The sequence below is a fragment of the Mus musculus genome, chromosome 10 (genome assembly GCF_000001635.26).
Source record: "Mus musculus strain C57BL/6J chromosome 10, GRCm38.p6 C57BL/6J".
NCBI classification, from domain to species: Eukaryota; Metazoa; Chordata; class Mammalia; order Rodentia; family Muridae; genus Mus; species Mus musculus.
In genome coordinates, this window is record NC_000076.6 from 129659130 (window position 1) to 129670774 (window position 11645).

The 11645-nt window shown below is 38.2% G+C and overlaps 2 protein-coding genes and 1 pseudogene across 2 annotated transcripts; 2 read left to right on the plus strand and 1 right to left on the minus strand.

Annotated features, from left to right (window-relative positions):
• The first annotated feature begins 678 nt into the window (after window positions 1-678).
• Olfr800 (olfactory receptor 800) lies at window positions 679-1614 on the plus strand. The gene has a single exon (NM_146548.1). It carries the CDS (start codon window positions 679-681, stop codon window positions 1612-1614), a length of 936 nt encoding a protein of 311 aa, NP_666759.1.
• Window positions 5746-6733, plus strand: Smt3h2-ps3 (SMT3 suppressor of mif two 3 homolog 2, pseudogene 3 (S. cerevisiae); annotated as a pseudogene).
• Olfr801 (olfactory receptor 801) lies at window positions 10432-11388 on the minus strand. The gene has a single exon (NM_146285.1). The coding sequence runs from the start codon at window positions 11386-11388 to the stop codon at window positions 10432-10434; it is 957 nt and encodes a 318-aa protein (NP_666397.1).
• Between the last annotated feature and the right edge of the window lie 257 nt (window positions 11389-11645).

Here is an 11645-nt window from a genome sequence, read left to right on the forward strand (position 1 = left end):
AGCAATTGTGACAATTTTGTCAAATATATCTTATTTATAACATTATCATACGGTACAATAAACCTTCCCTCAAGACATTTCCTTTCTCTTATCCCATGATAGGATAATAATTTTATGTTGAAAATTAATAGGATGTGATGTGAGGAAGGAGTTTTAAAAAGACAATATAAATTTTGTAATTATGATACTATATTCCAGAATATTAGATCACAGATAGAAAGCTTATAACAACCTGAACCTGAAATTATTTGTGATTTTTATAAATAACAAAACCTCAAGAAACATATGAACAGGCCAAAGAGAGGGCAAGATTTCACTTCAGGATTCAGGCTCTAAGGAGGAAATCAGTACCATAAAGCATTAGCAGCCAATTCAAACTGCTTGGAAAAACACAAAATCAAAGAGCAATTGAATAAAAAACAATAATAAATTAAGAATCAAATGCAAAGAAATGGAAGCACCCACACATTTTCAAATGTGCAGACAAGGTAGTTTGATTTTCTAACTCTATCCAGAAAAGATCAAACATTGTAAGACCTAAGCAACCAGTGTGTTTGTTTGTAAACAGAATGTGCATATAAGTGGGATATTATAATAATATTTCCCCAGTTAATCACTACTCCTGGACAAATATCTCTGAATTTTAAATGCAGATTGGGTAGGGGTAACAATTTAATTATGAGAAACCACACCATAACAACATTCATCCTACTGGGACTGACGGATGACCCACAACTGAAAACTCTGATCTTCATCTTTCTGTTTCTCAGCTACGTGCTGAGTATGACTGGGAACCTCACGATCATATCCCTTACCTTTATAGATCCACACCTAAAGACTGCTATGTACTTTTTCCTACAAAATTTCTCCTTCCTAGAAATCTCATTTACAACTGCTTGCATTCCCAGATACTTATACAACATCTCAACAGGTGACAAGACAATTACATATAACAACTGTGCCATTCAAATATTTTGTGTTGATCTTTTTGGTGTGACAGAATTTTTTCTGCTGGCCATCATGTCCTATGACCGATATGTAGCCATCTGCAAACCCCTGCATTATAGCACCATCATGAGCAGCAGGATCTGTACAAGACTTATCCTCTGTTGCTGGGCAGCTGGCTTGTTTGTAATCCTGCCACCACTTAGCCTGGGCCTCAAGCTGGAATTCTGTGACTCTAATGTTATTGACCATTTTGTCTGTGATGCAAACCCCCTCCTAAAGATCTCATGTACAGAAACATGGCTCATAGAGCAGATAGTGATAGTTTGTGCAGTGTTTACATTTATCATGACCCTTGTGTGTGTAAGCCTTTCCTATATATACATAATCAGGACCATTCTAAGATTTCCTTCTGCACAGCAGAGGAAAAAGGCCTTTTCTACCTGCTCTTCCCACATGATTGTGGTTTCCATCACCTATGGCAGCTGCATCTTCATCTACATCAAACCATCAGCAAAGGACTCAGTGACTATCAACAAGGGTGTGACGATTCTCACCACTTCCATTGCTCCTATGTTGAACCCATTCATTTATACATTGAGGAACAAACAAGTCAAGCAGGCCTTCAATGACTCAGTTAAAAGAATTGTGCTGTTCTTCCAGAAGTAGGGAAATTCCTATAGAAAGCCAACTTTTTATTAAAAATATATCATCCATATTGTTAACATTTTTATCCTTAGATTTCTAACTGGGAAAATTTATCACATTTAAATGTCTCAATAATTATGTATGAAACATTTTCAGTAAATAAAAATATGCCTTCACATCAAAAAATATTAAAACAAACAAGCAATGATGGAGCAGTATCGATGAATAATTGTGTCTATTGTCTATTCTAACGTCAGCTTTCATGAGGACCTTGGCACCAGGCACCATAATAAAGTTCTATTTCTTGGTGTCCTCAGGGAATTTGTTCAGGAATCCCCTCGAGGGTGCTAACATGTTCGCATGCACAGGTTCCTTACATTAAATGGCTCAGTATTCCCCGTATGCCTATGTACATTCTCTTGTATATTTTAAATCATCTCCAGATTACTGAAAGTGCAGAACATGTGGTAAATTATATGTAAATAGCTATCATGTTTAAGGAATTATATCACAGATTGAGCATATTCACAATATATGCAAATTTTTGTTAAAATGTTTCCCATCTTTTAGTTGACTCCTGCATGAACTGTAGCTAAGGAGGTAACTCTGGTACTTTATGGTTTACTCCAAACAATAAAGTAAGAAAACACATTTAAAATAAAATATTTGATATTACAAATACAATTTAAATCTTGATTTAATAATATTATTATGCTTTCATCTTTACACTATAATGACAATGGTGTTATATGATCATATTACCTTTATGATTTGCAGTAATAAATACAAATTATGCTTTATCTTGTGTTTAATATAGAATTTGATACCTAACTAAACTATCTCTACCATAAAGCTATCCTAATGTATAACTTAAGAAAACTGTACATAGCTAATAGTAATATTGTTTCATTATTGAAAATGAAAAGGTTGGGAAGAAAATGGGGCTGGAGAGGTGGATCTACATGTAAGAGTACTGGCTACTTTTCCAGAAGTCCCAGGCTCTAAAAATAAGTTGATCTCTACATTTTGATCAGTTGTAGGTTTTCTATAAAGTTCTTCTGTTGCAAAAAGAAGTTTACTTGATAAGTAGTAAAAGCTACACTTACCTATGAGTATAGGGGAAAGTACATATATTTCATAAATGTACATTTATTTCATAAAATAAAGTTAATGTGGGGAGCACTTCCAGAGTTAACTTTGACTTAAATGAGTCTGTTGACACCTGTCTCTGTTTTTAGTTAAGATGTGTATTTGTTATACCCTGACAAGTTCCTCTGCTTACACATATGTCCTTGAGAGACTGACCTAGCCTGAAGGAAATGGGCTTAGTCAAACATAGACACTGTGTACCACAAACTTGCCAGGTAAGGATTTGTGCTTATTGTTCATCTTTCGGGAATTGTCATGTTTTGTGTTGCTTGCCTTTAAAAGACACAGAGAAAACACACTTGCTCTCTGGCATGGTATTAACCAGCAACCCTCCCAAACCTGTCTCTTGCATCTTCTATCTGTCTTTCCTATAGTCATCTGCACTTCCCCAGTCATGGTTCCCACACTGACTGACTGGAAGGCTCCAGCAGAATGGTGTCCAGTTGAGGCTCAACTATGGGGGACACAGTGAAGAATACCACTGGAAGTGGAGTACTCAAGGAAAGTTAAAGTGTTGGCAGAGGTGAGTAACTTTTGGGAGTAAAAGACATAGGAAAACATTGTTCAGGGAGCTCAGAAAATGCAAGGGAGCTCAAAAAGGTAAGGGAGCTTAAAACAAAGTAAAAGTCAAAAAGAAAAAACGAGAGAGAAAGAAAAGAAAGGAAAAGCGGGAAATGGAAATGGACATATGCTTTTTGTACAAATGCATAATATGTGTTACTAAAGTAGGGCTAAAGCAACTTCATAGTTTCTTAGGTTTTGTAGAGCAGGTTTGTCCTTGGTTTCCGGAGGAAGATACAATAAACTTAGCAACCTGGAAAAAAGTTGGAGAAAGACTTCAAGATTATTATGATGTGCAGGAACTAGGTAAAGTACCTGAAGATACTTTTAGTCTTCTACTAGATTGATTCTTATCTGATACTATAAATCTAGTCCAAAAAAAAACTAATAACATGGCAGAAGAGGGCTTAGACCCTTGGATTAACCTAATGTTGTTATTTAGCTAAGTCATTATAGTACATAGCTGCCTTCTCAAATTTACATTTAAATCAATAGACAAATGTGACTTACAGACTTAATCAGAAAATACTTTTGTGTGTGTGTGTGCGTGTGTGCTCAATAAATGATAGTGATTACAGAGACACATGACTGATTGTGCTACTGATAATAATGGTTGACTGCTCAGCTCAAATCTGTACATTTGTATGTCTATCTCCTAGGCTCAGGAATCATTTGAAAATAGGTAGTAGGAAGAATTAAGAGCCCAAATATAGGGAGACAGGCTGGACAATGCTATTTTGTTGTTGTTTTCACTTTACTGTGTTGTTTTGTTTTTGTTTTGCCTAGCATGCACAGCTAGTACAAACATAACTTCATAACAGCTTGTATGGCCACTTGTAATGGGCTGACACAAGACTCTGACCATCAACAGTCAATCATAGATCAATGAAAGGCTCAAGCATATTTACTCTTATTCACAATCTATTGCTACTGATCGATTCTGGGAAAGGAAACACCATTTTTTTTTTTTTTTTTTTTTTTTTTAGTTATGTACTTAATGAGGAACACTCCAGAATCCAGTGTTTAGTTCCAAAACTATGGTCAAACAGGTCATTTTGGATAAACTCAGAGGATCTGAGAGGAGGATGGAAAAGAGGGAGGGAGGGAGGGAGGGAGGGAGGGAGAGAGAGAAGAGAGACAGAGAGACAGAGAGACAGAGACAGACAGACAGACAGAGACAGAGAGACACAGGGAGACAGAGAGGCAGAGACAGAGAGGCAGAGAGAGACTTTCAGATGTAGAGATGCAGTGAGGAATTTTTTAGAAGGAAAATGGAGTGTAATAGGAATGGGAGGGGTACTAGAGATGATGGGGCTTACAGTAATCAGAGTAGACTTTATACACATAAGATTGTCAAGGAATAATTTTATTAAAAGCTGCTAGGCAAATCAATAGAATTTTTAAATAATATTTAACAAAAGAAAGAAAGGCAAGGAAATAAAAAAGAAAAATATCTAAGACCAAGATCAAAACTCAAGGGCCAGCATATTCTGGGAAGAATGTGGAGCAAAGGGAACACTCCTTCATTGCTGGAAGGAGAGGAAACTTGTATAACCACTCTGGAATTCAATTTGCCAGCTTCTTAAAAAACTGGAAATAGTTCTACCTTAAGACCTCCCTATACCACTCCTGAGCATATACCCCCCAAATGCTCCACTATACCACAGTGATACTTGCTCAATTATGTTCATATTAGCTTTATTCATAATGGCTAGACACTGGAAACAACTCAGATGTCCCTCAACTGAAGAATGGATAAAGAGAAAATGCAGTCCATTTGCACAATGGAATACTACACAGCTATTAAAATCAAGATATCATGAGTTTTTTTCTATGACAAAGTGCAGGTGACTTTTCTATGACTATGGCAGATACATTTTATTATCCAAGCCATGTAAATCATTTTCATTCTGATAAAAAATTACATAATGAAATATTGTTTTCACAAAATACAAAACCTTAGGCTAGATAAGAAACAAAGATTTCGACTGGAGAGATGTTAAGAGTATTTCATCTTTAGTAGTTAAGAGTATGAAAATGTTCTATTTCCAGTATCCACATTCGGTGGATCACAAATGCTTGTAATTCCAGTCCAGAGAAACCAATGCTGTCTTCATTCCTCTTCAAGCAACTGTACACCTGTGCACAAATCCTTGCACACATACACATGAATAATAATAGAATTTTAAAATATTGTTGTAAAACTCAAAACAAAGTGTAAAATACTCCAAAGGCTTAAGAATGAGCTGGAGGGATGGCTCAGTGGTTAAGAGGGCATACTCTCTTGCAGAGCACCCTAGTTGGCGTCCCTGTACCCATACTGAGAGGCTTACAGTGGCTTGTAACTCCAGCTCTGTGGCAGAGCATTAGCATGTTTTATGACCCTGGGATCAATATTAAGTATTGCAAAACAACAATATTAAAACTGTAAAATGGGCCTCCTCCACCGCTGCCGCCTCCTCCTGCCGCTCCTGGCTCCTGGTGCTGCTTGTGTGCTCCCTCAGTGGGGACCCGGTGCCTCTTTTGTGAAGGAGCAGCTGAGGAGACTCCGGCGCTCGAGAAACCCAAGGAAGGAGTCAAGACTGAGAACAATGATCATATTAATTTGAAGGTGGCGGGACAGGATGGTTCTGTGGTGCAGTTTAAGATTAAGAGGCATACACCACTTAGTAAACTAATGAAAGCCTATTGTGAACGGCAGGGTTTGTCAATGAGGCAGATCAGATTCCGGTTTGATGGGCAGCCAATCAAGGAAACAGACACACCTGCACAGTTGGAAATGGAGGATGAAGATACGATTGATGTGTTCCAGCAGCAGACTGGAGGTGTCTACTAAAAAGGGAGCCTGCTACTTTACTCCAGAATTTTGTTATAGACCAAGAATACATTCTCAATTAGAAAGCCACAATTTGGTCCCACCACATCCTGACTACTACAGTATAGTTTTCTCCTTTCATTTCCCTGTCCCCATTTCTTTATTGTACATAAAGTAACTGGTGTATGTGCACACGCATTGTGCTCTCTCTTTCTTTTCCTTTTTTAAACTAAATGACCGATGTTCTGTTCTGGTTGACATCAGATGGAGATGGTCTGGGGGAAAATACTGGGTTTGTGAAAATACCCCCTTCTCCATTAGTGGCATGCTCATTCAGCTCTTATCTTTATATTCCAGTAAGTTATTTTGCTCTCATTGTTTTAACAAAAGAACCCAACAACACCAAATCCTTGCATACCTTGTTCGATTGGAGAATTTTAATGTTTTTCATTTATCATTGTAAAACCAAGGACAATTTTATAACTTTTTTGTACGTAGCTGTTACATGTAGGGCAATCTGTCTTTAAGTAGGGATAAATTACTCTTGAACAAAATGATCCTAGATAGTTTTCCCTTCAAGTCAAGCGTCTTGTTGTTTAAATAAACTTCTTGTTTAAAATGAAAAAACAAAACAAAACAAAACAAAACTGTAAAATGGAGTACATGTGACTTAGGGTTTGAATCAAGCTTTCTTTCATGGAATCTTCAGCATGTGGTTAGTGTATGACTTGTAAAAAACAAAAAAGGGAAATTTTCATTAATCCTTGAAGATCATGTAGGTAGAAGAGAGAATGCCTACACTTAATCCAGCACTGATAATATGTAGTTCATAGCAATGAGTCTGCCAGGAGGAGCAGATATTTTTTAAATTTATCTTTTATTATATATCTTTGTGTGTGCAAGTGTCCACAGAGCCTAGAAAAAAATGAAAAAAATAAGCTTTTCTTAAAGCTAGAGTTATAGGCAGTCTTTCCATGAGATATGGGTGCTGGCAACTAAAATCTAGCACTCTGCAAGAGCAGTACATGCTCCCATAGAGTGGGGCATCTCTATTCCACATTAGAGTCCTTTTCTGATTTTTAGTTCCTTCTTCCCAAATGAGATGCCTTCCTTCTTCCCCCTTCCTTCTCAGTCTCTCTTTTCTTTTCTTTTTTTAAAATTTAATTTATTTTTTTACATATTCACTTTGCATCCATCTCACTGCCCCACTCCAGGTCACCCTTCTCCCTCAATTCCTCCTCCAACTCCCCTCCCCTTGGCATTCTCCCCAACCCTGGAACTTCATGTCTGGGCAAAAGCAGGTGCCTCCTCTTCTTCTGAGGCTAGACAAGACAGCTAGAACATATCACACATATAGGCAACAACTTTTAGGACAGTCCCTGTTCCAGTTGTTCAAGATCCAAATGAAGGCCAAGTTGCACCTCTTCTACATATGTGTGGGGAAGCCTAGGTCCAGCCTGTTTATGTTCTTTGGTTTGTGGTTCGGACTCTGAGACCCCTAAGGGTCCAGGTTAGCCGACTCTGCTGGTCTTCCTGTGGAGTTCCTATCCCCTTTGGGGCCTGCAATTCTGCCTCCTATTCTTCCACAAGAATAGGAGTGGGTGTTTGTATCTGTCTGCATCAGCTGCTTGGCAGAGCCTCTCAGAGGACAATATGCTCCTGTCTGTAAGCATAACAAAGTATTATTAATAGTGTCAGGGATTGGTGCCTACCCATGGAATGGGTCTCAAGTTGGGCTGGCCATTAATTGGTCATTCTCCTAGTCTCTGCTCCATCACCCATACCTCCATTTCTTGTAGACAGGGCAAAGACACTTGGTCAACTATATCCATAGCAGCTTTATTCATAATAGCCAGAAATTGGAAACAACCTAGATATCCCTGAAGAACAGATAAAGAAAATGTGGTATATCTACACAATGGCATGCTACCCAGGTATTAAAAACAAGGACTTCATGAATTTTGCAGGCAAATGGATGGAACTGGAAAATATCATTCTGTGTGAGATAACCCATGACCCAAGACATGCATGGTATGTACTCATTGATAAGTAGATGTTAGCCATAAAGCACAGAATACCCATGATATACCCTGTAGACACACACACACAAAGGTAAAGAAAAAGGAAAGCCCAAAGAAGGATGATTGGATCATACTTACATGTGGAAATAAAATAATCAGAAAAGGCAGAGAGAGGGAGGGGAGTGAGTAAGAGAGGGGGACATGAGGGGAATTGGGGAGGCAGGTATGTGGAGAGACTGGAGAGACCCAGTGGTCTGAAAAATAAGTGATAATCTGTAGCTGTCAGGGGTGGGTTGGGGTGAGGTGGGAGAAATCCTTTGGAAGTCTCAGAGACATGAGATGGGGATGGCTTCCGGAGTCAATGGGGATCATTTTAGTGGAGATGCCTAACAGTAGGAATATGGAACTTGAAGACACAACCTTCTGTAGCCAGGCAAGATGCCCAGTGGAGGGATAAGGACACCAACATACCAAGAAAACTTTTGACCCTAAATTTTTCCTATCTTAAAGAATTGCAGGGACAAAGATGGAGCACAGACTGAAGAAATGGCTAACCAATAACCAGCCCAACTTGAAACTTATTCCATAGGCAAGCACCTAAACCTGACATTATTAATGATATTCTGTTATTCTTACAGATAGAAGCCTAGCATAATTGTCCTCTGAGAGGGTCTGTCCAGTTGCTGACTGAAACAGACAGTTACCCACAACCAAAAATTGGATAGAAGTCAGGGATTCTTATGGAAGAGTTGGAGGAAGGATTGAAGGTCCTAAAGGGGATGGGAACCCCACAGGAGGACCAACAGAGTCAACTAACCTGGACCTCTTAGAGCTCTCAGAGACTGAGCCACCAGTCAAAGAACACATGATCTGGAATGAAGCCCCAATACATATGTAGCAGACATTAAACTCATTATCCATGTGGATCCCAACAACTGGAGTGGAGGCTATCCCTAAAGCTGCAGCCTGACTGTGGTACCTGTTCCTCAATAGGGCTTCCTTGTCTGGTTTCAGTGGGAGAGTATATGCCTAATATGGTAGAGACTTGATGCACCAGGGTAGGGGAATACACAATGGGCCCCACCTTCTCAAAAGAGAAGGGGAGAGATGAGCGAAAATCTCTCTGAGAGGGTGACTAGGAGGGAGCAGTACTTGGAAATGTAAATAAATAAATAAATAAAAATAAATAAATAAATATTAAAAATAATGCCATATATTTTCTAAAGTTTATTACTCTTTCTTAATTTTGCCTTTTTATCAGACTACAGTCATGTTTTATAACAAATGCATTAGAGATGTTTAAAAGAATATGAATGGATCTTATAGATTCAACATTCATGATTGTCAAGTTATTTCAAATACTCATACATAATGGAAGCTAACAGGACAGGAAGATGAAGATGATATTCCTTTCTCTAAACCTATTTCCAATACTGGCATCATTCACTGAGTTAAGAGAGTGACAATGTATAGGATATAATTTCTAAGTGGTTTTCACGGAGAGCTGTATGCTGGCACATCAACATAACATATGATGCTCCTGACTCAAGAGAGGAGAAATCAGAAAGACATTTTTTTCTTTTGTTTCTAATTTACTATTGCTCAGCGAGAGGATTTTTATGAAGAGGTTGGAAGTGGGACTGTAATATAACCGTTGTTCTTTGCACAGAGAGTGAGAGCTTATATGACATCCATGGGGGTTTTTGAAAAAAAATATTTGTCTTTATTATACGTATCTGAATGTTTTGCCTGCACCTATGCCTGTATTCCATGTGCGTGTAATGCATTCAAAGACAAAAGAAGGCATCAGATGATGGTGAGCCATCATGTAGGTCCTGGGAGGCAGAAATATGTCCTCTGCAAAAGCAATACATTTTCTTAACTACTAAGCTAAGTTTTTTCCCAGTGTTTTTCTTTCCTCAGAAAAGTACAACAGACAGGATTCTATGTCAAATCAACACCCTGAACCAACTATAGCATGAGAGACCTAGAAATTTTAGGTGGAGTAAGAAAATCCAAAAATGAAGTACAAAGTAAGGGTTTTTTTTTAAATATGAAATTCCAGAAGAGATAATCCTCTCAATGTGACTGAAAAACTATCTGTAGATATTGGATTTAATTTCATAGTAATTGATGTAGGAGGTATCAGAGAAATGACTAGAGGGAGGAAGGAGGGACTGTGGAGGAGTTGAGGAAGAGAAAGTTAATAGAGAACACGAGACTTAAAGCATAGATAATAGCTGACATCATTGGAAATTATATTACCCCTCTCATTCATGTTCCAGTAGCATACTATTTAGGTCTAAATCTTAATTCACTGTTGTGAGAATACAGTCGGTGAAGCACCTGCTTAAAAGCATCCTTTACCTGCTGGTTCCTTAGGGTGTAAATGAAAGGGTTTAGCAAAGGTGCCACAGAGGTGTTGAGTACAGAGACACCTTTATTTAAAGCTACCCTCTCCTTGGCTGATGTTTTCATGTACATGAAGATACAACTCCCATAAGTAATGGAGACAACAACCATGTGTGAGGAGCAGGTGGAAAAGGCCTTTTTCCTTTGTTGAGCTGAAGGGAACTTTAGGATGGTTTTGATAATGAGTGTGTAGGAAAGAATAACTAAGATCAAGGTGATGACAAGTGTCATGAGAGCTATGACAAAAGCCATCAATTCCATGAAATGTGTGTCTGTACAAGACAGTTGCAGGAGAGGAGAAGTGTCACACAGGAAGTGGTCTATTGTTTTAGAGGCACAGAAATCCAGTTTGAGTCCCAACACTAAAGGGGGTAAGATGATTAAGAACCCAGTCACCCAGCAGCTGAGGACCAGTAGGTGACACATTCTGTTGTTCATGATGATGGGGTAGTGCAGTGGTCTGCAGATGGCTACATATCGGTCATAGGACATGGCAGCCAGGAGGTAGAACTCTGTGACTAGTAATAGAGAAAAGAAGAAGAACTGAGCTGCACAAGCATTGTAGGAAATTGTTCTGTCTCCAGTGAGAATGCTCATCAAGAACCGTGGAATACAGGCAGTTGTGAATGCAATTTCTAAGAAGGAGAAATTCCGGAGGAAGAAGTACATTGGAGTCTTGAGGCGAGGATCCAGCAGGGTGAGAAGGATGATCACTAAGTTTCCCATCAGGCTCAAGATGTAATTGAAAAACAGAAACAGGAAAATCAGAATTTGTAGCTGAGGGTCATCTGTCAGTCCAAGTAAAATGAATATAATCTCTACAGATTGGTTCTTCATTACTCTTTTTTTCCTAATAAGTCTACAGAAAATAAAATAAAATAAATTATAAAATATAAAATAAAAAGTAAAAAAAAAAAAGTGAAGGAAACCCCAAACAACTAATATCACATATTTACACATGAAAGTTTTTCATTGCTTTATACTCATAGCAAGGTCCATTTTAAGCATGACCATTTTCAGTACTTTATTTTTAAAATGAAAATATTTAATGAGTTTAAATTTCATCTCACGAACTCATCTTGTGCTTCATTGGT